Source organism: Rhea pennata, chromosome 7, assembly GCF_028389875.1.
Source record: "Rhea pennata isolate bPtePen1 chromosome 7, bPtePen1.pri, whole genome shotgun sequence".
NCBI classification, from domain to species: Eukaryota; Metazoa; Chordata; class Aves; order Rheiformes; family Rheidae; genus Rhea; species Rhea pennata.
Window position 1 is genome coordinate 2,664,613 of NC_084669.1, and position 26,778 is coordinate 2,691,390.

Sequence of the window (26,778 nt, forward strand, 5' to 3'; positions counted from 1 at the left end):
ATCTTTACTCAAGGTATTTCTTTTTCCCTATAGGGTATGTAAGCACATCAACGAATAATGTGCATTTCTGGTCGGAGCTGAAGAAAAACTGAGTATCTGAAGCCCCCCTGTTAAAAAGAAATTAAAGTTCACTGTACTTTTAAAACAACTGATGCTTCTAGAAATTAATAAGACATTCTCAAACATACTTTCAAAAAGAAAAAAAAGGGACTAAAGAATAGGAAATAGTTCTTACTTGAAAATATACAGAATTTAATAAAGAATTAGAGCCCTTCCTCAGAATATAGCCTGTTGATAATAGAAGGAAACCCCCATACACAGACACACACAAAGCCTAAACCAGCCCAGCCTTTCCGCGAAAGGCAGGAAGAATTTAAGGGAGGTCTATAAGTGCAGGCAGCGGCGTAGCCGTTTAGCAAGCGTAGAAATTTAAACGGCGAGGGAACATTTTACGAAGCTCCACCGTAACACGTTACTGCGTGAGCCCCCCAGCGTAGGCTCTCCAACACGGACTGTGCCAAAAAAAAAAAAAAAAAAAAAAAAAAAAAAGATTCTCCCCCAACTTTCCAGATTGGTTTCAGGAGAGGGCAAAAAAACCAAACAAACAAAAAAAAAAAAAGCAGCAAGAACGGGCCAGAAGGCTGCGGCGGGGGAACGTGGGAGGAGGCGGCCGGCGGGCGGGCACGGAGGGAGGCGGCGCTGCGCTGCGCGGGGCTGCGCGGCGCTGCGCGGGGCTGCCTGCCGGCCGCGGCCGCGCTGTCGTGCTGGAGCTGCAGGAAGAGCTTTTCGCCCGGCCAAAGGGCAGTTACTTTCCGTTTTGATCGCCGCTGCAGCTCCGGGGAGAGCTTTCTGCCCGCGCCGGGAAGCAAGCGGGCTCACGCGAGGCAGGGCGAAAGAGGAGAAAATTCCCCGAACCGCTGGAGAAAAAAAATCGCTCCCCGACAAAATGCCATCCAGGGAGAAGACGCTCATGTTCGCAGCGGCGTTTCTCACCAGCGCTGCCTCCTTCGTGCTGGTGTGCGTCGTTCTGGCCACCCGCTCCTGGATCACGAGTGACATCGACTTCTCTGGGGACGCGTCCTCCGTCACGGTCACCCTCACCTACGGGCTCTTCCAAGGCACCTGCGAGCAGACGGTGACGGGCGGCCTGCAGATTTCGGAGACCTCCTTCCAAGGTGAGCCGTGCCGCCCCCACTCCCTTACGCCCTTGTGCCCGGGAGACCCTCGGTGAAGGCTAGGATAGCTGCCAACCAACCGGGCAATTAAAGCAGGATTTAAAAAAAAAAAAGAGAGAGAGAAAAAGCACCTAAACGCCACAAGACTCTTGCCAGCGGCAGCTTCTTGCAGCTGTGATCTTAGCTTGCACCTTTGAACAAGGAAATCATATAACATGGGAGCGCTGTGCAAAATAGGTTTGATTTTCAAAAGCTTCCGGCAAGGAGCAGAAAAACGCTCTAACCATCTTATTAAAGGATTTCAAACCTGATTCAACTTCTGGGGTTTGAACTTCATTAATTGTCTGGTTGTAGACACCCACTGTCGGATGAGCCTTATTTCCACAGGTTTTCCAAGACTTCGGAAGAGGAAAGAACAAAACGCAAAAACATTCTGCCTTAGGTGGGCAAGGTGTTTGCGTATGTGCTAGACATAGATATTAGAACAAATACCCTGTTATTTTCTCCTTTTAGAGCACACTTGGCCAAATAACTTGGAAATTCTGGGAGCAGTTATTCAGGCCATGCTGGGACAAGCTAAGTAATTCTTACAAGAGAAAACACCTCCCTGGAAACTGTTTCCGCGTGACGCCGGCTGGCCGGAGCCCCGAAGGGCGCTGGCTGGCGCTGGATGTAACGGGACCCCCCCGGGAGCGCCGGCGAGCCCAAATCCCGGGCAGCGCCGCTGGCGCAGCCAAGCCCCGGCCCCGAATACGGCACCCGGGTGCTGCCGTCACGTGGATTTTAATTGCAATTAGTGAAAAGCACTCACAAAACGCTTGCTTGGGTGAAAGAGTGCCGCTGTTTGCATAGGCTACGTGCACGGCCTCCTCCCCCCAACTTTCCCCGTAAATTTAGGTCTTTGTGCTTTTCATTTACTAAATATCCCTTCAATCCTGACATATAAACCATCGAGAGATGAACAAAACAGGAGAGCTTTAGGAGTTGCTAGCTGCTTTCAACAGCTGCTGGGAGAAAGGCATACTCTAAAGAGAGTCTAAAGGTGGATTTGCCCACCTGCCTCAGCTAAATTCATCAGGCATATATCCAAGATCAAACGAACTGATTTTACACTAGTTCCTAGGCTCTATTCTAGATGCGATTGTGAAGTCTTGTATCCAGCCTGACTCTACACATTCTTGAAACAGGGAAAAAAAAAAAATACTTCACAGAGTTGTATGCATGCTATTTTTAAATTTAGTCAAATCCTCCAAACGTAGTGGAATATCTTTCATTTACCTGCATCCGTAAGTAAATGAAGTTCACTGCGGTGAAGTTCAGCGTTGTGCTTTCTCCACTCTAAGGTTTCAGGCAATAGTAAGAAGAGCTGCAACCATCTCTGAAAAATGCGGTGCAACCAGTCACTAGCAAGCACACCCCTGGCATGGGTGTCCACTGCGCATCCCGGACGCCTTTCCCCAGGGGAATTTTCCTATTTGGGTGTGCGCAAAAAAAGGGGGGGAATTGGAAGTGTGAAATAAATACTAAAGAGTAAGACTGAGGGTAGCTCTTGGGGTCTAGAATACTTACTAGCCATAGCCGAGATTTGCTTTTCTTGACGGCAGTATGAATATAGATTAACAAAAGCTTTGCAGAGACAATAACTTACTATATTGAATATCACATCTCTGAAAGAAATTTCCAAGCATAAACATAAAAGGCAAGCAAAGGAATAGGGTTGCTACAAGTTTACAGAGCATGAACTGCCTGATCAAGCTAGCCTCTTTTAATAGACTGCCATTAGTGACCTTAATAGGGTAATAAATCAATACGGCTACTTTGGAGGCCCTGGAGATGAGCTGAATGACCTGGAAAAATTCAGAAGTTATTGAATAGCTTCTAAAAAACTTAAGTCCTAAGACACAGTTACAATTAAATAAGGCCCATAGGTGATCCTAGAGCTTGTGAAAGCTGCCAACTTAGCACCACTTAGAAGATGGGACCTCAAGGCTGGTGGCTTGGAGTTGTTCACGCTCAAGTCAGCAAAAGTTAGGGAAATTAAATCTGGTTGCACAAGGGTTAAAGACAATTAGAATCAAAAAGGTGATGATACAGGAGAGTAAGGGGTGGCCTGAGAAAGGCAGAAACCTCTGCTTTCATCTCATCCTATTTGACTTGTTTTACACTGACTGCAGAGGATGAGCTGGCTGCAGATTTGTACAGACTGCATGCAAGTCCATCAGTTATTCTATATTCCTTTTGTTTGTACTGACCACCTTACTTAAAAAAAAAAAAGAAAAAAAAAGGAGAGAGAGAAAAAGAAATAAAAGAAACTGTGTGTCCAAAACAGCATTTTGCTTAAACCTTTGGAAAGGTCTTGTGCTGTTGCTTACAGCAGCGGGAGGCTGGCAGAATTACTGCCCTGAGTTTTGGATCTCCTCCTTTATTTCCAATAGCTGTTCTTTTGGTTATGAGTGCTTATTTTCTTTTTTATGGGTGTTTATTATTTTTGCTGGTGTTTTTACTGCTATGATTTCTGCAATTTATGCACCAACAACTCTGCAGTAATGGAGCACAGGAAGGAACTTTTTTGGCAGTGGGCTTGTTTGAGCAGAGCACAAGCGCACTGTCCCCATATTTAACACAGATTAAGGCAGCCATGGGCACAGTGTAGTTGCCCCCTCAACCTTTTTTTAAACTGAGGGAGAATAATATATTTCAATGCAGCTGTGCTGCAATTGCAATCTGAATATTCAAACACATGCATTCACATTTGTGTCTCTTAGTACCAAAACCAGAGCAAATAATTAGAGGGATTTAGGCAAAAACAATAAAATCGATGGCAGGCCTGGTGGCTTTGGCTGCACGTGCCGCGTGTATGTGGCGATCTGCACCTATAGGTGTGGAAACCCCAGCAGACAGCGCTCTGGACCTGTGCGGGTTGATGGTTAATGCCGAGCTCCTCTGTTCCAGTTGGCGACAAGCTGAAAACGGCTCAAACAAGAGCCACGAACGTGGCCATCGTGGTGCTGCTGGTTCTCGCTTTGCTGAGCTCCCTCCTGAGCTCGGGATTCACGGGCACGAATGCCGTGAGCAATCCCTACCAGACCTTCCTGGGGCCCACCGGCGTCTACACCTGGAGTTCCTGCACCGGTGAGTCGCGCAGCCTCTGGCCGCCGCTTGGTTTTGGTGGAAACCCGCTCGGCAGCGCGGAGCGGACACCAGGGCCTGTGCATTCAGCTACGGGCACCAGCTAGCGTGCGTTTTCCAAGCATTTCCCGTTCGGTCCCTAAAGAGACGATCTTTAGAACAGGGTTTGCGTGCTCTGCCTCTGACGTCTATGGAAGACCAACTCAACCAGATTACCTCTGCAAGGCACGTCTAAGGCACAACTCATTTCATCCCAGAGCAGCAGTCCCAAGTAGGACAGATCAAGTCCTAAACGTGGCCTTTTCTCTCCACTGAAAGGACTTCTCATTTTGACGGATCAGAGTCATTGAGGCTCAGGTTAGACCTTGGGTCTGTAGTGCAGCCTCCTGCTCAGAGCGGGGTCAACACTCAGTTCAGACCAGACTGCTCAGGGTTTTAGGCAGCTGCATGCCCCGCGAGTTTGGACTCACATCAGATACGCATCCTGCAAGTCACCCAAGGGGAGAGTACGTCATACACATCAGCACCAAGTTCAACAACAAAAAAGTTACATTAAAGAGCCTTAGCTAAGAAAAGTCAATGAAAATCCACTGATTTTGGCAGGACATAGAAGTAGCTACCTGTGTCCCAACACGTGCCAGGTAGATGGGACAAAATACATTCTTTAAATACACTTGTATTTTGTTAACAGCAAATGGCAGATTCGTCTCTGTTCTAGTCCAGGCATTCCAACCGATTTAGACAGAATATTTCTACTTACAGGTAGCTACATAAATAATACAATTCCACCTTTAACATTTGTATTCGTGTTTTCTAGGAATCCTCACACTTCTTGTCCTGATACTTTTTGCAGTGAACATAGAAAGCAACGGCCTCTCTATAGAGCTGGCTGAGGTATGTTACGCTATTCCAACGACATACACTAAATCAAGAAACAATTATGGATATTCGTATTGGATCATGCTGCTTATCATTTTCTTGAACATTTCTACTATTATCATCATATATTTCTACGACCATGCAAGGTATTATAAGAAGAAAGAGCAGGAAAGACCCATCGAGAATGCACCAAAAGATGTCATTCTGTTTTAAAGATATTGTTTTCCTCATTGAAAAGAGCGTGCAACAGAAAAAGACTATTTAATGTGGACAATCATGGCCAATCTTTTACATTCAGATTGAAGCTATGTGCATAGTTCAATTAACAAAATAGCCTATCGTGTTTTCAGAGCAGATTAATACCCAGCATTTGGAAGAAAATCAGCGTAATGCTTACAAATGTCCATCGATATGTGCAGCCCCCTTAAATGCATCAGAAGAGAAGCGAGCCCAGGTCTGCACCACTCGGGAGGAATGAACTTCACGCACCTTCTGGTTTTCCAGTGAATTCCTAGAAGGGATGCGCTAGTGGAGCGAAGACCCCGGCTTCCCGGCGGAGGACACTCGTAGCCCCCGGAGAGCGGCGGCAGAAGGACTCGGGACGAGCTCCCCTCTATTCACCGTTGCTGTCTCTTTCAGTGCTGGGTTCATACGAAGGCATTCCTGCCCTACCCCTTGGATCCAGCTGTGAAGACCAAAGACACTGCTTGGATTGTGTGTGTAATTTGGGATCAGAAGGGACAAAAATAGTGCAAATGCCAAAAATGCTGAACATTATGAGAAATCCCGGCGGTATCAGTGCTTCTTTCTGTCCCGCAATTCTCCCTGCTATGGCTCCTGCTGATGCTCAGCACAAGCCTGCACACAATCTCGCCTTGGCCAGCTTCCCACCCCACCTCCCCACGCCCACACCACCGGCCTTCTCCACCCACGTTGCTGCCTTGGAGCCGTCCTGCACGGCTGCAACCGCAGCCTGGGCTCCTCTAGCAGCAAGAAGATGGGAAAAGGCCTGCTCGAGGCAGAAAAGAACCTGGTATCAGCATGCACCGTTATTAATTCATAACAACATTAGCAAAATCCTGTTCCGGGCTAATTACAGGCTCTTGATCAGTGTCATTAGTGGGACTGTGAAGCCGCACCTTGAGCGGGTGTGGTGGCCCTCCGCTCTCCTGCGAGCTGCCTTAGGGCGTTGCACAGAACTGATGAGTTCCCTCCCGATGACACCCGGGAACGCGAACCTTTCACTAGGCAGAACCAGCCCAGCGGGTGAAGCCATGCTCAGGACACGTGCCCTAGCAGCAGCAAATTCACGGCGCCGGATGGGCAACGCCCTCGTTTCCTTCTCGCCCCTGCAGCTGGAAGACCAAGCTTTGATCCTACGGTTTTCCTCTACGGTATAATTTTCACCATCATGCTTGATATCTGTTCGATGTTGCAGGAGGAACTCAGGAAATGACACAGGAGCTAAGACAAAGGAACGAAAGATAGGAAAAGTGACTTCCCGCCATTTATGTCAAAAAAAATAAAGCTTTGGGATTAAAGCGCCCAATACTTTCTGCAGCTGTACTCTATCAAAGGAATCTGAGCAGGGAGGTTTTTACATCCTGCTTAAAAATTTGGTTAAAAGTGTGATGAGTGCAGAGCAGGGAATAAAAATAAGGGGAGAGAGAGAGGCTGTACGTTTTGAGGAGCAAGAGGGTCAAAAAAATAAGAGACGTTATCTGTTCTGCACTTGTGACAAGAACCATGCCTGTAACTGCTTTCCGCTGCCGTAAACATTTCAGTTAAAACGTCAGATATTTTGCACCCCTAAGCTCAGCTGGCGCAGAGCCAAACATTTGCCAGCTTTGCTTTGGCTGCAAAAAATTTTCGCCCGGCTTCAGCGCGCATCTGTCGCTGTTGCGCGAAGCCAACGTCCGTCACGCTGCGCTGACGTCGGGCGCTTGCCAGGAGGGGAATAAAGTCCCCGTAACGGGATAACGTGAGCGGAGCCGAGGCGCCTGCAAGCATTTGGGAGGAAAAAAACCAGGAAATCAAAGAGTTTTCCCTTTCCTGAATCAAGCTGGATAAGAGGGAACGTGCACGTGAGTTAAAGCCCGCTCTTGGGAAAGGGACGGAGGGGCAGAGAGAGGACATGGCGTACAGCGGCTTTGTATCCAGCATTTTGGATACCAAGAGGGAATTGGTTTGGCTCTTGCCAGCCAGCCTTTGCAATGAATGAAGCTGTGTTCAGTGCGCTCATCCTCTTAATGAGGACAAATCCTGGCAGCTCACCCTTAGCCAAAAAGGAAAAAAAAAGGAAAAAAAAGAAAAAAAAGAAAAAAGCTTGCACTGTCAGCTTGGTGCTCTCTTGAAAGAAAAATCAAGCTCCCATCTTATCTAGAAGCAGGGTAGTTTTGCACACTCATCGCTGGCAGCGGCCCGCGTACAGTGCTGCTCGCGTCGTGGCTCCTGGGGTTGGGAACCGGGCTCGGAGGAAAAAAAAGAAAAAAAAAAAATTCTCTGCTTGGAGGAAAATTGCCAGAATTAGCGATCGCTGTTCTAAATGGAGCGCAGTGTCGCCGGCACCGTGCTGGGGTTTAGTAGGGAACCGTCAGGGAGTTAAAAAGCGGGCGGTGGGCTCGCCAGTCGCGGCCGGAGCAGCCTTTCCACCCAGCCCTCGAGGGCCTTCCCGTTGCACGAGGCCGCCTGACGCTCGTGCCTGCCGTCATACCTACGGGGCGTAAAGCAGAGTTACCCTTTCTGTCCCGTGGCAAGAAAGAAAAAAAAAATAGATAAAAATCAAGAGATACAATTTAAACTGGAAAAGCAGGCTTAATGATAGCGAAATGTGTCCTTTGGCAGCTCTGCCCTGCTTCTCCGTGACTCACCTTTAAAAACATTTGCTTTAAGACCATGCCACAGCTCACAGGTTCACAGGGAAAGTGCTGGTGCTGGAACAGTACAACTGCTCACCATACAGGGAGAAAGTACTGCTGGTAAAAATACAAGTTTGCTTCAAACAGCAACAGAAACTTTGCATGGTGGCCCAGTTTGGGGACGGTTGCATGCTGGCCCATGCATTTCCTGAGATTAGTCTGGAGAAACATCCTAGAGAAGCTTTCCCTTGGAAAACTTTGCTGCAAAGACAGGAAAAAAAATCTTTTAGCCTATTCAAATTTAAGTTTCCTCTTTGTGGAAGTTGTTGTCATTGATGCTTCTAAATCTGCTCCTCATTTCCTAAAGATTGGACATAAGTTAATCACCACATTACAGGGGTCACCTTGTCTCTCCTGCCTACGTTTTTAGCTTTGAAAAGCCATCTCGAGAAACATTGCAGCAGCTTTCGGTGAGGATCTTTTTTAAGTTATCATCTGTCGAAAAGGATGCGCGGTATTGTTGTGTACCACTGCACTGCTGCTCTGGGGGTTCAGATTCCCAGGAGAAATCAGCCCGGAAGGGTCTGGTATGTGCAACTCTTTTTAGCTGGATAATAGGAATGCAGGTGTTTTAAAAATAAATCAAAATCAGTGCCAAACTTAGTTTAAAGGAAGAAAATCTGCTTGTAAAACCTGTCTTCCTCAGCACAACTTCTTGCAGCCCAAAGCACAGCATCTGCTGCGGTTCTCAGCCATGAAACCTGTCCATTAAGCTTACCTGGAGAAGTAAAGTCTTGCAAAGTGCATCTCGGCTAACAAACACAGTCTTCTAGAGATCTGGTGGCATAAAATCCTGAGTAGGTCTTTGACATCTCATCAGAACACAGGCATATATATTAATCTTTTTTTTCAAAATATTCTAATTGTTGGATCTGTTAGAAATAATAGAGTTAACCATCAGAGTGCTCATACATTTAAATATTGCAATTCAGGTAAAGAGCCAAAACAAACTCTCTTACAAGAAACGGGACTGAAAAGGAGGAAAATAAAGCCCTCCAGACCAGCACGGTTTGGAACACTTCGAGGCACTTGCAGCCGTTTTCCTGCTCAGCCTGTGCGAGCGAACAGCTCACCGTGTCTCCTGTGCCCTGCGCCAGACCTTTGCTGGAAAGCGGAGCGGATGCTCTCCGCTGCTTGTTATCCCTTCCTCCTGGCTGTTTACCTAGGAAACCATAAGAGGGCAGCATCCTCCTTCCCAGGCTTGAATATCCCTTCTCTCTTTTTTTCTTTTTTCTTCCTCCCTCCTCCCCTTTTCCTTGATTGAGGAGTGAGAGCGCACTTTCCTAGCTGCGCATGCAGCAGCAATACTATATGGTCATAGGTACCATGTAGACTGCTCTTCTTCCCAGCACACCAGCCCCCAGGAGGAAGATGAGGGAGTGATGAAGGCCGGGGAGGACCAGGAGGAAGAACAGAGCCACATGCAAGACAAGGACATAGCTGCAGGGATCGCAAGGTGGGCATCAGCTGGCAACGCTGTGTCTGCAGAGCCGGTGGGTCAGGGTGTCCAGCCTGGTGTTGCAGGGGACAAAGGGAGCCGGCGCCTTGCTTGGGTCCGATGGAGCCAGCGTGATGCATGGCAAGCTTAGGGCTGCCCAGGTCAAGCTGTACAGCCAACATTACTGGTGTGGTTCAGGAGCATCCATGAGTGTGGACTTCACTGGGAGTAACCTTACTTATATCAAAGGAGCCACCCCAAAACAACAGCTTCTTCTCTGGAAACTCTGCCAGCCCTTCTCCCTCCCCTTGCTCTTTTTCCCTCCACCATATGTGGAAAAATCAAATTAAATCAAAATATTTTCCATGAAAAAAAGCAGACTGTCTCATTTTTATCTGGTACAGGGTGATATTTCTGACCCACTCTAGGATGTTTCTAATTGATTTTCTTAATGATTTAAGGATGCTGCATGCATATACTTCTCTCATGGCATACTTCTTTGCATAGTATCATTTAAATGAACAGTTTGCCCCAGAACATGTTATTCAGGACTCCTTTGATCATATTTAAAGGCTGTGGTTTAAACCACCGCAGCTCTTTCTGAGGGACCTCTGGCAGTGCTGGGCATGCTGCAGTGGTGACCTGATGAAGCCTAAAGCAGACCTTGGACCATTTGTTTCTGTGCATGTTTTTAGGTGTTAGGGGGTCAGATTCATCTTCCGTTGATCGCCGGAGTAATATTATCTGCCTGAAGGGCTATCTGGGAAAAATAAAAAAGTGTCGTTCCACATGGGGAAACCGAAGCGATGGGGAACGCTTACAGCCCTTTGGGGAACAGGGCAACACATTAACGGGCAGCACCGGCGCGTGGTCTGTCTACGGCCCCAAGGTAGCTGCCAGTGCTAATAATGCCACCGAAAGACAGATGATATCCTAATTATAGGGACTTCAAAGAAAATCACCAACTGCTTTTAATAAAACTGCAGCTTAATTTAGTAAGGACTTCAGGGTTCTACGTAGACATTGCCTTCATCTGTTCACGCACGAAGCACATACCTCTGTACGTGTTCTCTGTACAGGCTCTTTCTGGTCTTCATACTGAACCCTAAGGTTTTATACATAAGATTTCATGAGAAGGAAAAATATAATAATAAAATGCCTTGATATAATGTGCCAGGAAACCACGGGTTCATATTCAGTCACCCAAAGAAAATCAGCAAATCTGGTGAATTCCTTCATCGTGCCACTGCCAAACACTACAATAGAAATGTTCTCTTTCTATTAATATATGTATGTATGCATATATAAATATATATATATATATACACACACACATAGGCATATATAAGTTATTTTATAAGTTATTAATTATTGCTGCTAGGCAGGAAACTGCACAGAAAGACTTTCCAAGTGCAATGTAAGAACATCCTATCACATACATACCTGCCGCTAACAATGCAGTTAGAGGCTTGCGTGCAGACATTAACGTGTATATTTATATTCTTCGTTTTAAAAAAACTAAGATAATCCTATTCAGAGTCAACGCAAGAAGTGGGCAGCATATGCTCTTGTTGTGTGCACACCATTAAGCTGGTCAAGAATCAGACTTCAAAATCCTGTGCTAGAGCAAATCAAGAAGAAAATTCCTTTCTGTCAACACACAGACTAAACACAATAGAAAGGTAGCGTAAAATCTGTTACCAAGACAATAACTCTTTCAGCAATTTCATACACCTCCAAAAATAAGTTAGAGTGTGCCACAGGGGACTAAGTGGAGAGACTGAGTTGTCAAAGACAGAGACACAATTGGGGAGAGAAATTTTAAACCTCTCACATAACCACTTTGCCAATACTCCATCAGAAATTGCTCTGAAACATCTAAAATCCAGAAGCCTACCCCCATGCGGGCAAGGCCTGCCGCCTCTGCGTATCCAGAAGCATGAAGGAAAGGATCCTTCAGAGCGGGTGGGAAACGCTCTCGGTGCCTCGGCACCTTTGCCGAAGCCGGCGGCTCCGCGGCAGCTTTGGTGGCAGTTCGTAGCCGAGCAATAGGCACTCGGAAGATGCCGCGTGAATTTGTGATGCTGCAGCTTTGGGCGTCGGGCACGAGCGCTGGGACCAACGCAGAGGGTGTTGAAGCACAACGACTGAAACCAGGCGTCTTCCCCCAGTTTTAATTTCTATAGCCTTCTGCGGTGGGAGAACCTCCTTTGCTGACTTGATGCAAAGCAACGGAAAATAGGAAAGAGTGGGAACTTTCATCGACTTTTGAGGGCTTCCGATCAGGTTGTGAACAAATTAACACGACAATGATGTGGAGCTCTTCGTGTTTACCTTGTAAACACAAATGGATAGGGATCAAAATATCCTCAGCTAATCTCTTCCTCCTTTCCCTGCCTAAATCTAAAGAGAAAATAACATGGATTAGAGCAGCCCAAGAGGAATTTTTGCTTCAGCCATCAAATTCTCCGGAACACTTTTGCATCTCTTCAGGAAAACCTCCCCAAAATAAAAAATAAATAAATAAAACCAAACAAAACCAAAAGAGAAAGAAAAAAAAATCAAAGAAAGCCTACATTGAAATAGTTTCACAGTATTAAGGATCAGACACCTTTGCACACACATCACATCAAATCATTACTGCAATACTGATACACTAGTGAGTGAGAAGTGCTTAAAAACTGTAATAAGGTCAGCCATGGTCATACCATCCCCAGAAAGCCCACAAGTCCAGGTCAAATTAGGCGTGATCAAGATCATTGCTAATATTTGGATAACAACCAGCTTCTTGTCCCAAGCTGGACAGTCCCGGCGCCGGCTCCTGAATTCCCCCTCCTCCATGGGACGACCGCAGCACAGACCCAGGGTCACCACCGCACGCACCTTGAGCTGAGCACCCTCCTAAGGGGACTTGGCGACATCAAGCAAGGAATATTCTGCTTGTAGAGTTTTGGTCAATTAAAATAGATCTTTTCCAACACAGGCAAGTCTTCTTACTAATTCTCTCGACGTAGTTACTGTCAGGGAGTCTTCTCTATCCAGTTGCTATTTTTTTTTAAATGAGAAAAACCAAACTTAAAGTGCCCTCTACTCCTAAATTTCCCAAATTGGCCACTTTTCTACAGCTCAATCATGACCACATTTTTTATGTAGAGCGATGAAACTAATAGGTAAGCTAAGTGTTCTTATCATAGTCATTTTTCCTCTCCCTCTTGGAGATATAGCTTCTATCTTTTTTGATGTTGCTGAAACATATTTGTAAGCATAGCAGAGAAAGGACAACATATTGCAGCAGAACTACTAAAATATTGCAAGATAACTCCGACAGTTTTAAAATAAAGCATTTTTCAGTGTTCAGTGGGAAAGCTTGAAGCCTGCTTATCTTCTCGTCTTCCAAACGTTCCCTGCACACGGGCTCCAAGCTTCTGCATCACCCCAGGAACTGTGAGTGTCTAGCAAACATGGGCCTTACAGAGGCTGGTTGTGGCTCAGGGTCTGGGCAGAGTCTGGGGACGGCAGGAACCAGCGATGTTCTCTGTTCTGCCAAGCGGTGCCGAAACACAAGGACATCATCTGGGCACAGCACTGAAAGACTGCAGTCCTGATTTGCATGGAACTGCCTCATTTTTGACAGTAGCTTCAAAGGGAAAGGAAATAAAGTTTTTTCTTGTTTTCATTTTTTTAAATACGTTTATTAACCTCATGGTGAAAATCAGGTCTTAGCTGATGCAGATTGTTTTGCTTTTTGTTTGCAGATTTTTTTTTCCTCATTGAAGATTGTTTAGCTTTCCTCCTTTATTTGTTTTTTTTTTCTCCTTTTTTCCAGATGGGGTTTCCAAAGCCTGAGCATCACCTTGATTCCAAATCAACACTTTCATTTAGGGCTGAAGGATTTCTCTTTCTTTTCTTTTCTTTTTTTTTTTTTTTTTAAGGAATAGTTCAGATGTTCGTTTTACAGGCAATTTCTTTGGAGAACGAGAAGAATCCTATAAATAAATGTAAAAAGTTCCAGAGACTTTGAACTCCGTGGCAAGTGGCTCCTGTTTGTTTCCTGCTCCATGCAGATTCCCTCCTCACCCTTCCCTCATAGCGTGTGTCCACGTACCTTCCAGGCATAGACTGAACAAGGGATCTCGTTCCTATAGCACCTTTCTTCTTTCTCCCGTGAATAAATCTGCCGTTGTCGATACACGCATTCTGCGGAGGTCTGTAAAGTAATAGCCGCTTGGCAAACCCACCTCTCAATTAACAGCTTCTGATTTATACGGAACGTTTCTCAGCCCATGAATTGCAATTTTCCTGGCAAGATACGTTACCTGCAACAGAGCTGAAGAGCCTGATGAGGAGAAAACTGACAACCCATATTCATCCATCTTCATCCGTCTTCCACGAATGCAGGAAGATAAGTATGGCCCCCGTTTCACCACCACGCTGGCCTTTACTAACTGATACCATCTCGCTAGTTACTCATCGCCATCGCTTCCTTTTCTCCACGTCCTTCAATCCTGGCATTAGGAATTCAGCCATGCTGAAGTGACCAGAGGTCCTAGATTTCAGAAGAAGATTGGTTTAAGATGTAGTTTGCTGGAAACAAGGTTATGCACAGAGAGGAAAAGATAGAAATAATACAGCAAAGCGTTATCATTCAGAACGATATTTAAATGGACGCATTAGTCGAGTTTTAAATGCTACCTATAAATGCTATTATCAGTCTCCTCTGTTGCAAATACTGCAATGTTCCCTTGCAGATCAAAACTATTGCACAATATATTGGATTTTAACAGCACTTCTGTGTTTAATATGAGTTAATGAATGAATAAACTCACAGAAGCCAAAGTGTTCTGGAAGCAAGTATATTTTCAAGTTATTTTGCTGGAATAATCTGGAAACAGTTTCCATTATTGAAACTAAAGAAAAAGGTTACTGTAAAGCATCTGTAGCTTCTGGTTAATTCTGAAGTGGATATTCAAACACTTAGGTCCGTATTTGGCAAAACACAGGTTAACAATACTTTCAAGCTACAAACTCCCTAACAGCAGAGCAAATGCAGGTAGGGCTGATAGAAAAGCAAGTGATGTAAGAGAACAGCAAACTCCTTCATCAGAGATGGGTGCAGCAGGCTAAAGAAAATAGGGTATGAAAAGGGGAGCTGAATGGGGAAAAATCTCTCTTTAGTCAAAATGTTCTCTTACAGCAAGTCAGGGAACAGGGCACTGACCTTTTCTATAGATGTTACTTTTCATCTTTCTTTAGAGGTAAAAGGATGCTATCACTTACTGCAAGAAATGTTCTCTGGCAGGGAATTACAAGAGGGAGAAAGAAAGAAAAAAAAAAGTAGTTTTGTTTCATCTTGTGTCCTGATTTGTTACATGCCTCTAAAATAAAGAGCAACGTTTTCTCCAAACAGCTGGCAAATGCCAACCATGCACTCGCAAGGGTGCCGAAACCTGCCTTTGCACGTGCACATCTGCTGCTTCTGAAAAGCACCGGAGTCATCTTTGGTACCGATAAAACACGCTTTGCATTCACAGGCTGCGGTCTGAGATGAATTTCAAGACTAAATATGTTCTCCAAGATGCGTTTTGACTTTCAGATAAAGAATATAGTCTGTGAGATTTTCCTCTCACGTGAATCCTCTCGTGCAGCTGTAGCTATTGGTTAGCATTAATTGAAGCTACCAGCACTCTCCTCCTCATCCATGGGACAGTTTGAGGTCCCAGGACGGTTTTACTTCCTCAGGTTGCTCTGGTCTGATGATGTGATAGAATTGATTTAATTAATTACTCAGAGAGAGAGAGAGAAAAAAAAAAAGCTTTCAGAGAAGTTATGAGTTTCTCCTTTAGTTTTCACTACACTCTGACACAAAGCCAAGACCCCTTAATTGCACACGCACAAGTACAAGGGCCTAGTCTTGGCTCCATGCTCTGCGGTATCGATATCGCTTCCCTTTGACGTTCTGACTGTGACCAGACGAATCCTCCCGGGCCTGAAAAACCACCTAACAAATTTTCCTTTGCCAAAAAAAAAAAAAAAAAAAAAAAAAAAAAAAAAAAAGAAAAAACACAGAATTTTCTGTCAATGAATAAATACGTGGAACATATCTATGAAATATTTAAACTTACATAGACGATGCAGTCTGGTGCAATAAGGGGAGCTTTTGTCCAGGGGCAGCTGTGGCAGGACCTCCTCCCCCTAACATCAGGTGCTTCTCTGATCCATGATGGGGAATTTGCCTGAAGGGGTGCTGCTTCCTCCAAATCCTTTTTAGAGGAAGACATTGAAGCTGCTACATTCCTTCATAGAAATGGCAGGCAAGTCTTAGTTTGAAAGTCTCCAAGAATAAAAGGCCTCAATTTGTCAGTGTCAGGATAGGGCAGTGGTCTTTCAGAGCAGTAAAAGCCTCCCGGTGCCTAATGGGGATGAGCACTGAGATGTGATCAGATGGAAAGAGCTTCTCAATTGAAACAAGATCAGTTTCCAAAAAAAAAAAAAAAAATAAATAAAAATAAAAAAAATTGTATTTCCAGGCAAGGTTATGGCAAACTATCATAAATAGGTGATTATTGTAGGCACTGTTAAGACATATTCCCAACAGCTTTGTGATCTAATAAGTGGTGTACAGCTCCCCCTAAACCACGTTTTTTCCCCTTAGCTCCAGCTTTTTAAGACTTTAGCTTGTGCTCTAAAGGTTAAGGTTTATATTCCTTACAACATTTTTATTTTGCTGAACACAGTGCTTCATTCTTTTACTTCCCACGTTTGCTCCTCTGCAAACACAACACCTGGACTTTCTCAAGTGGCAATGTGCTTAAAAAAATGGAAGAGGAAAGTGTTAGCCAAGCCAAACTAAGGAAATATTCGCAGATACTGCAGAAAAACAATAAGAAAAAGACTGTAGGCACCCAGTCCAGAAAAGATTGTTCTGGGAAGCCTCTTATTACCCGGGGGCTGCAGAAAAGAACTGAAGATTTTTCTGAGCCAGAGAGGAAGGCGAGATGAGAGAGTTTCGACTCTGCTGTCCTGCCGCCACGCGCGTTCAAGGCGGGAGGGAACTTCTGAGCCCAGGACTGCATGGTTCCTCTCCGTTAAATAGCTCTCACAGGGAGAGAGCAGATTTGGGAGTCCTTCAGGGAGAGCAAGCAGTTAAACTCACCGGGGAGCTGCCACCTCTTGGGTGAAAGGCTAGTTCTCGGCTCTTACTGGAAGGCTGAGCCATCTCGTGGTAGTTTGGTGCATGGATCTCATGGAGGATGAGCAGTGACACCGGCCTCCTGGCTGCAATCCTGCTGCTGAGCCATAGCCCTTGGCTAGTGTCCATCCCCTGCTCCAGGTTTCAGCGCATCTCCAAACTCATCCTGAGCACGCAACCGCCCAGCTGGACCTCATGGAGACCTCAGTGGTTGATTGAGGCCTCTGTGGTCTGTCCACGGGATTGGTGCCTTGAAGCTAGGCACAGAGCTGCAAGCCAGGTCCTAGCAACCTTTTATGTGACATTTCTGTGAACCAAAGTGCACTTGGGAATCTTAGAAGTTGAACGTTTGGCTTTACAGTCTAGTCATTATGTTTGATGCTGCTTTTATGCTTCCTTTGTACAAGCATGGAGAAACAAGTAGCAGCACCATGAACTCCAGTGGATTTCCCCATCCTAGATGTCTCATTAAGAGATTTTCAGCGTAGGCTATCAAATCTCCCTCAACTTCATTGGGAAAGACTCAATTTTTCTTCTTCAGCGTGTGGATATGCATTACAAATAATAACAATAAAAAAACCATGCAATTTATCAGCTAGTAACTGAAATGAGGAAGAAAACTCAAACAGATCATGTCAAACACCACAGTTTAAAGCTATTTAGGAACTGCTAGAAATTGGCACTCTTTGAAAAAAAACTCACTCACTGAAAACATCACCCACTGCATGTTGAAGACATTTTCAGAAAGTCTGTGGCTATTTTTTATAAAGTCAGTCTTCAGTGTTTTTAAAAATGTGCAACAAAGAATTTACCAATGGGCATATAAGTCAGGTAGGTGCTTAAGAGCTGTAAAACAAAAGGGTTTAAAGCTTTTTTTCGCAGCCTCCTAGTAGTATAGCAGATCTCTGACGAAAGCAATACACGGAATGTGGAGGAAAAAGAAAAATTGTAAAGGTCACTGGGGTCTAGGGAAGGGGTGAAAGAGCACAGGAAATTATAAGAGAGAGAAGAAGCATGGAGGAATGTCATAAGGTCGAGGCTTGAGGATCGTTGCAATTAACACTGCCCAGAAGAGCACTGCTTGCGACGATGAATTAAGTGTTTTAACTACATGCGGCCACTGGCAAGATTTAAGTTTTCTTAACCTACAGCCTGCATTTTCTTTGGTTTTGGAAGTCTTCCTTGCTACACCATCAAAACTCTCCAGCCTTAACTCGAAGCAAAGAAGTCTACAATGAAATCATGGTCTGTCTGGAAACTGAAGGGTCTCTGCAATTAAATCGATGCTGCATTTGTGCAGGCTGCTGCAGCCCTGCTGCTGCCTTAGTTCCTTCAAGGTAGGGAAGCTGCCCGCGCTGCTGCAGGCCACCCAGGGACAGCAGCTCCCACGAGCGACAGAGCTCACTTGACTTTTGCGGTCAGTGGATGCTAGTTGCACAGCGCTTATATGCGGAAAAACAATTTACTTTTGCCCCTGCACCAGGATCTGACCTCCATTTTCATAGCTTTCCACTGTGCTTCAAGCTGCTTTGCATCAGAAAGAGAAAAATCATATCAAATTATGAAATAAGTCATTTTACCAGAGAGTCAGTCTTCTTCTCTAGGAGCTTTTCACTCTAGGGACCTGGTGACTGCTTGCTCTCAGGGAGAATTCAAGGCTTGCAGGGCGTTATTCCTCGAGATGCAATTATTCAGCCAGCGAGATTGTTGAAGTGCTTCCCCAAAGCGGTCAGGCTTGGCAGGTTTGAGTTTGACTGGGGCTTTTCATTAGTTTCTCCACAGTAAATCAACGCCGGCTACTTCGGCGCCCTGCCATGGGCTCTGTCGTGGTAGAAACGAGCAGACCAAGCTCCCGGGTCCTGAGCTGGAGCCGCATCAGAAGTGCGGCCCCGGTGCCTGCTGCACAGCTCGGGCACGCTGATGGTTTCTTTACATCCACAACTCTGAACCCAGAAATAGCAAAATGCATCATACCTTTGGCCGGCTCACGTGTATTTACAACTGTCTGAATATTCAAAGGTAGTTTGCCTAAGTTCTCACTCATTATTCAGTCTCAGGCTTTGGCCTTGGTTTTGTTTTTGCAGTTAAGAATTTACTGCACCCATCCCGATTTGATTTTTTTGTGCTTAATACTCTTTTTTGGACTTGGCAATAACCCCTGCAAACACAAACTTCATTAACTACAATGGCTTGCGAAAACTATATATTGCTTCAGAGAGCTACTTAGTTCACAAGCACTCTCCCCATGAAACAAATTCAAATGACTACGTTAACAGGAACAAACCTGAAGAGATCTACATAGTAAGTCGTGCAAGGTGCCTGCAGTCAGTAAATAAAATCTGATGCAGAAATTTTATGTTCTCATTTTGCTCTTTTCTGCAGCTAGTAGGGGAACTTCAAAGGGGGAAAAAAAAGGAAAAGAAAAGGGTGTGCATATACCTGTTTCTGCAAGGAAAAGGTGATTAGGACGTACAGGACCTTGCAGGAGCCATTTGCTGCTCTCGGTTGCTCTGATTTCCCGTGGGCAGGAATGACCGGCACGCTGCAGTGCGCTTGCGGCACTTGTCCGTGGGGAGGCAGCCTCACCAGCTGCAGGTGCACAAGAACGTTGTTTAAAGGCAATTTTATATTTTTCGGTGTCCCACCTTCCTTTGGGCAATGCAGTATGGCCTTCCCTAAAGCTTTTGTCCTGACAAAGGGTACCCAGGACCACTGATTAAAATTTGCCATTTGTACAGTAAAGAATAGGAACGAAAAAATTCCCAAAGCCATCACTGAATTTCAGCCATGGGAAGTTTAACATCAGAGTTGTCATAACTGGAATGCAGCCGAGTTTTCTTAGAGTTCAATTACAAAAGAAAAAAAACTGGCTCTGCTGCAAACCCTTCACACCTGGAGTCGCGTGCTAAATAACTCTCCAATGGCAGTGATTTAAAATATGATTGCAAATATTTGATTTTTTTTTTTCTTAAAAAAAACAAACAAACAAAAAACGAAGCAAAGTGCTTCAGGAGCCCTCCCAAAGCACTTCTGTCAAGGACTCGGAGCTACGCAGTGACTGTTGTCCGAAACATCAGAAAACTGCACAGATGATGTGTGGACGCCTAAAAACGGAGTGACCTTGTCCCCGCTGCAGTGGCGGCACCAGCGTGCCAAGGTGCCGCCTAAGCTCGCGTTGCTCGGCGGCCCACGAGCAGGAACATCTTATTTCTCTGTAAAGAGAAGATCAGTTTATCGAGACAACGGGTCGACGAGTCCGGAAGAAACAGTCTGAAGCAAACGCAGTTCGCTGCATTAATTATAAATACATGTTTTTCCCATTCTTCCCTGTTTCCTGCCTTGCAGATTTAACCAGCCTCTTTTTGCCTACTCTGAACCATAATCTGGCCGTTCGAGGAGACAAATCCACGTGCAGTTCTCCCTCCCAACTGAAGAGTCCCAACTAGCACCTGAGTCTTACAGAAAAGAGTAATTCTTTCCCTCTGTTTTTCCAGCGTTGCTACTAATGTTCAGAACCGAAAGCAAATAAGGAGCAGTTGTGAAAAAGCAAGACATTACAGAGCACGCACAAGCTCAGCGCCTGCTAGGATAGTGCTAAAAACGAGCGATTTCTGGAGAGCTAAGGCTGCTGCTCTGACCTCCAGTGACCTCAGCGCAGTACGAATTACGGGGCTGCTAATACCATTAACAAAACAAAAAGAAGTGTAAAGTTAGTCTGGCAAAGGATGACATAGCAAAGCCAGGAAAATGACTGGGGAAAAAAAATATATACACCACTACCCTTCTCTTCACAGTTTTGGTTCATTTGCCATACAGCTTGCTTACGATTAAACTGTGAAACCAGGCACCAATGAGCTTTTATTTATAAGATTGCAACTGTGATTACAAACCTGGAGGAGGCTGCTCCTTGGCAGGCACCTGCAAGACTTGTCTGAGCTGAAGTCAGAGGGAAAGACAAGTCCTTTCTCTGTGCAGCAGGGGAGAGGTCCAGACCTCAAAGAAATGTGCAAATGAGGGGCTACCACAGCTCATGAAACAAGAAATTAACAGCAGAAGGTATTCTTCTGGTCATACTCCACAAATATGATCTCCAGATCTTGCCTGCAAGGAAGGATTTCAGGTCCCCAGTGTCCAACAGGGAGCAGTGATATAAACACTCTTTGCTTAAAGAGAACAGCAACAATATCCGTAGCATCGTCGTAGACACGAGAAGTCTCTTTGGCCTGGTGGATGGGGGTTGTGCCCTCTCTGTGGATGATCCACAAGTGACAGTTAAAAATAAAAATTACAGTCATAGTTTAACTGATAATCTCCCCTCTCCTTTTCTGAGACTGGCACATCATGTTGCCATAGTGACAAAGAAATAAGATTGCAGGCAGAAATAGATATAATGGTACTTCCAAAAAACAAGGAAAAAAACCAAACAAGTAAAGGTTCTTGCTTCATGCTCTAGTGAGCACTATTTTAAGAAGAACTTTGAGGCTAAAACGTAAGGATTTATAGAGCACCGAGATCTAAGGTTAGCTGCGTTGCGTCTTCCCATGTTTCTATAAATGATTTTACCCTCTAGTGCCAAGTATAAAATTATGTTGCCTGTACAGAAACCAGTATTTCAGCCCATGTGGGAAACACTTGGACAAATGTATTTTCTGAAAGAAAAGAAAACATTTTAAGACCCACAAGTATTTTGCCTCAGGAAATTTCCTCTTAATCTTCATGATGACACCTCTCCCAGGCACTTCTGAGCACTTTAAACCATACAGGAGGCCGACAGTAGCCATTCCCAAGGTATTTGGTTTCTCCCTGCAGATTTTTGTGATGATTATGCGGCTTCAGATCTAAAAGGCAGCTCTTCTCATCGTTAAGTGACAGATAATTGGAAGAGTGTGCAGGAAGGGGCAGGGCAGAGACGCTCCCTCCAGACCAGCTCCTCCCCCCCGCCCCCAAAGGCAACAACAAATAAATACTTCTTGGGAAAACTGGTACAAATTTCAGCCAATATTCTCTTCAGAGAGCGTATTTCATAATAAAAATTCTAAAAGTCTCCAAAACCGTGATACGCTGAGCTACAGAGCCAGGAATGTTTCAAGCATTGCATGACAGAAAGCACATTACGAAGCCAAAAGAACAGGTTGACCACAAAGAGCTTTCCAGGAATGCACCCGCTGCAGCCTCGGCGTGGAGTTGCATGCAGGGCACTGTGGTGGGATGGTGGTCGCTGCTCCCTCCCTCCTGCCAGACTACTTTTGAATAGCTAATCTTGAATTGGATGGGCTTTGGTCTTTTTTCCCTTGAAGTCAGGCACTCTCCTGAGGCTCGACCCAATTCTGCACACCAGGTCCTACATGGGGAGGCAGCTTGGGAAGTCATCGGTTGTTCCAACATCATTGTAATGGTTACATAGATAGATGCGTATGGGCTGAAGGCCAGCTGCAGTCATGCTGCCATCAAGTTGTCCCGCCAGCATAGCACACATCATTCCTGCAGCATCTTCTGCACCTTTCCCAGGTGGACCTAAGTGGTAGCCAGCACAAATCAGCCAGGTCTTGTGAACTGGGAAACATTCAGCTGTGTAACGGTGCATTTTCTCATATAAAAGTTATTGCATTTATTGCACACGCTACGTAGCTTGTGCCACCAGAGCATCGCAGGGCTTACGTTGCTCTGACCTGCACGTCTGTTGCAGCAGAGAGAGGTCGCGTGATATGACACAGAAATGCAAATGCCACACCGTGCTGTGTGCATGGAAGATGGACAGTTCTGGCCCTCCATACACCAAAAGCACATACTGGAAATATTAACAGTCTCCTTTTTGTCATACATTCCATGTAACTTTTTGAAATTCATCTAAAAGCTTAACTTGCTCAGAGGAGTTCAAAGATGATAATAAAAGCATGAGGAAAGTTACAATGAAAACAGATTTCCTTCTTCACCAATTTAGAAGTTATCTTGACCATTTCCAAAACTCACTTTAACCATTGAATTAAAAGATCAAGCAAATGATTTCTGAATGCTAATGTGTTTTTGATGGAATGAATCAAGGTCCTGAACTCAATATTGATGTGTTACATTCAAGTAGACAGACAGTCACAGAAACACTGTACTCTTTTTTTTTTTTTTTTAATCAGTTCCAAAATTCCCAAGACTCCTAGTTTCTACAGAAACTGGAAAGCCAGAAGGTAGGAGAAGTCTCTGGCTAAATTTAATAGCTCTTTTATGACAGTCATTTATCTCCACTCTCCAGCTCTTCCACCTTGGCTCTACCCATATTCTCAACAGTCTGAAGCATCAAGTGACTCCCATCCTAGAAAAGAAATAAGACAAGGAGTTGCACTTAATATCACATGCAAATGCCTGAGCAGAAGCAAGAGAAGGCACAGGCAGAGGCCTTCCCAGCAGCAGTCGAGCTGCCCATGTTCGCTCAGGTGGACTGAGACTAAAAAAGCAAGTTTGGATCAGCATCCATGTCCTTGCAGCGAAGGATTGCCAGTGTACGACCAACCTGGCCTCTGAACCCAACAGGACATGGATCTAGGCATGGGAAGAGGAAAGCCCTCCAAGCATCCAGCACTGAAGGGATGTAAGGATGCTCCCTCTAGGAAAGCCACATCTTCCAACAGTTTCTCTTCCTTCTTCTGTGCCTTGTCCCTGTAGCATGTCAGCAGCCTTCTTAGTCTTTACTTTTGTGTATTCCAACTCATAATAACAGCACAGCCACAGGCAGCAAGTGGCAATGGGTAGACTTCATTCAGGCCAAGAAAACCCTGACTGAGAAGGTATTGAAGTGTTCCAGGCACTACTCAGGGATCTCATTTTTATACTGCCCAAGATACAAGATGTAGACCAGTTATGCTGTGCCTGAAAACTAAAGCTTTTCCAGTTGCACCAGGGATGAACCAGTTTGGAGAATAAGGTAGAAGAAGGTTTTCCTGAGAGTTTCCTGGCAAGATCTGTGCCCAGCTCACACCCTCCAACTGTGAGGGCAGGCAGAAGCAGAGACCCATTTCTTGAGCCCCTTCCCTGACATGAACTGCACAGGGATTTCAACACCTGAAGAACAGCTTCTTTGCTAGATTTCTTGTCTTAGCACCATTTCCATCAGAAATCAAGGTTACAGAAGCAGGAAACGAACAAACATTTTGGTGCAGGGAACAGCACTGAACTGCTTTATCATTTGGTAGTGTTTCAGCAGTCTGATGCCTTGGCCAGCATTAAAAAGGGAGCGCAATATTATTACTTTGAATTATATTGACAGCAAACACAATCTGAAGCTGTTTCAGCTGCTATATGCAGAGGGAAGAAAGGTGAATCGATGGCTTTTACAACTGTGAGAAAAATACTGAAACCAGAATTCCATGTCTAGGTGTTTACAGTAAGTTATCTTCCTATGATAAACACCTTCAAAGTACGTGCACACGGCAAAGTGCACGCTTGCTCGGGGATGGCAAGAGCGCAGTATAGGGAACAGCTCTATCTCCTCGCACCAGCTAGTGGCAACAGACACCGGGGTTATCGAAAATCTCTTGGAATAGGCAAGAGAAAAGCAATACAGTAAGAGTTAATAGGTCTAGAGGTAACATTAGTTCAAGTCTCTCCTCCCAGATCAACCCAGTGCTTGCTGCAGTGTTGTGGGAAAAGGTGACTTTCAAACAGAAGCGCTTTACCCTCCTCCCGCTACCTTGGGCGGGATGGTATCTGGCTGCGGTGCTCCAACATCTCTCTGCAAAGGCATCGCAAAGCTAACTTTAGTTAGTCAAGCTCCAAATCGATTTACAGAGCCCAGAAGTTAAAGGACAAGAGGTGTAAATCAATGGAAGCAGCACTGACGGGAGAGGGAGCGAGACACCGATGGTACGAAACTTGGAAAGGCGGCATTGGAAGTTAGCCCGTCCCACGGGTACGGCACTGCCCCGTGTCCTGGAGCAGAGCGCGCCTTGGACACGTAGACCTGCAGAAAGCCTGGATGGTTCCCAAGCCCCTCAAAGCTGTCACAACGCAGTCACCCATTTGACACACACGCTTGGAAGATCTCACTTGGGGGTTTTGTTCCAGTTCATGCCATGTTATTAAAAAATAATATGTATCTCCCTGTGAAGTCCACAAAATCTCACTCAAGCAGCTGCATTTTTCATGTGCACTTTTTATGATGATTCCTGTTCTGCTCAGAGTATGAGGAATATAGACATACTCTCCTGTGAAGTGCCAGGGGGGTGGCAGGAGGAGAGTGCTACCACCGAAGACACAGCGTGCCCTTTGGATAAGGCACATCAGACGGGCATAGCAGCGCACGCTCACGTACTTGCAGAGCGAAACAAAAGTAACAGTGCTTGAATCGCATTTGTCAGGCCAAATTTGGCTTTCAAGGCACTTTCCTTGATGATATGGACTAGTTTAAGGGGCCTTTATTAGCCTTTTTTGTTTTAAGCTATTAAGAACAAGCATCAATATTCTGATCACGTTGGCATAAATATAATTTAAGCATGGCATCTTATTTTGACCAGGGGGAAGGGGGGAAAAAAAGTGTTTACAGTCCATCAATAGAAGTCACAAAATAATGCTGTGGGGCACTGTAAATCAAATAATAGTATATATCAGGAAGGACAGATTAAGTTTTAAATTATTCTGGAGAACCTTACAGAGAGACAAGCTGTCAAGATTTTACCTGAAATTTTCTGGCTATACGATATTTTTAAAAGAACTAGGACTTTGCTAGAGGCTTTGCAATAACTGCTGCACTCTGCCTTAATGAGCTTTTCTTCTACTTCATACAGTTTGTGACAACACATACCCCAGCATTTGTGACATTTGCGCAGAGTTTGCTGTCTAAATAACTGAGTCATAGACATAGTCCAAGATGACTCAGAAATGCCTTCCTTTAAAGTATAAAATATTAGATGTTATTGACAATCTCACTGAACAGTTTTTCCAGAGACTTGCTGAAGTTTAAAGAAGAGTTTGAGAACCAGATAAACCATTGGAGACAGGATTTTTTTTTCCCCCCTCCTTTTTTCCCTGCAGATGATGCACCCATTGGAAGAAAATTATAAATGGCCCTGTTGCTTTTTAGAGTAGAGGTACCAGGGAGCTGCGCAGGATGTCACCAATGAGTCCCAGCTCAATACCTTTTATCTCCAACTCTCACAACAGCCTGTTCCTTTGTGTTTTCACTCAGTTTCCAGAGCCTTGGCTTGCACAAGTTCCTGTACAGTGGGGATCGGCATGGCCAAAGCAATAAAAATAAATAAATAAGAAGCAATTTCAGTGAGTTCCACACCTTTAAGATGTTAATTTGGGAGTTTCTGTTCCTCACATGGGTGCTATACTTGCACATGCCAAAGAGTAGGTCTCCTCGGTGGCCTCCACGATGGGACTCTTCCTCATACCGACAAAAGCTCAAGACCTAAAACGAAACGCTCACTCAAGCACTGCGTTTTGTTTCTGTGCATTCCCATTATTAATGGTTGAGCCTCAGTTTTGGTCGACATTAAGGCTGAGGGTTTAGGTTCATCTTTAGAGTAGCACAGTGCAGTGCTGTGCCCAGGGAACAGCGGTGTACAGGACATCTATGGCACTGTAAAGAGTCACATCCCAACCTGCTAGGCTGAGGGATACAGCCTTCAGCTTACACGTAACTGCTTAAGAGATGTAGTTACAGGGCCATTGTTTTGTCTTTTTACACCTCATAGTTTCTGGCCCATAGAAATGGAGCATTAGGACGAAGGCAGAATTTCTAGGACCAGCAGTGAAGCTCTGACAGAGAGGCTTAAACTAGACCAGAGGGACACTATCCAAACTGAGGTCTGTATTGTTTTGTGCATGACAGTATTTGCTTAGAAATTGAAACCTAGAAGATCTTGTGGGAGCCTGATTTTAAAATAATTAAAATAATTACTGTTGTGTACAAACGTCAGAACATTTTCTACCTTTTCTTAAGGTTTCAGCTCTTCCACCCAATAAAAGCACAGAAGCAATATCATTCAGCTGCTTTGTTTGGGAGCGTGGTACTGATCAGATGTGACTCGCATGGCAAAAGAAAGAAGTTTGACGGAG

General features: G+C 44.9%; 1 protein-coding gene across 1 annotated transcript; it reads left to right on the forward strand.

Annotated features, from left to right (window-relative positions):
* Positions 1–946: 946 nt before the first annotated feature.
* Positions 947–5,396, forward strand: CLRN3 (clarin 3). Its single transcript, XM_062580687.1, has 3 exons — positions 947–1,175; positions 4,128–4,307; positions 5,122–5,396. The coding sequence occupies exons 1-3, from the start codon at positions 947–949 to the stop codon at positions 5,394–5,396; spliced, it is 684 nt and encodes a 227-aa protein (XP_062436671.1).
* The last annotated feature ends 21,382 nt before the right edge of the window (positions 5,397–26,778 follow it).

What these genes read in the sequence shown, in the direction of transcription:
- CLRN3 (XM_062580687.1), top strand. Translation starts at nt 947, where the DNA reads ATGCCATCCAGGGAGAAGACGCTCATGTTCGCAGCGGCGTTTCTCACC. An exon ending in TTCGGAGACCTCCTTCCAAG is followed by an intron (nt 1,176 to 4,127) that starts GTGAGCCGTGCC and finishes CCTCTGTTCCAG; the next exon opens with TTGGCGACAAGCTGAAAACG. An exon ending in CACCTGGAGTTCCTGCACCG is followed by an intron (nt 4,308 to 5,121) that starts GTGAGTCGCGCA and finishes CGTGTTTTCTAG; the next exon opens with GAATCCTCACACTTCTTGTC.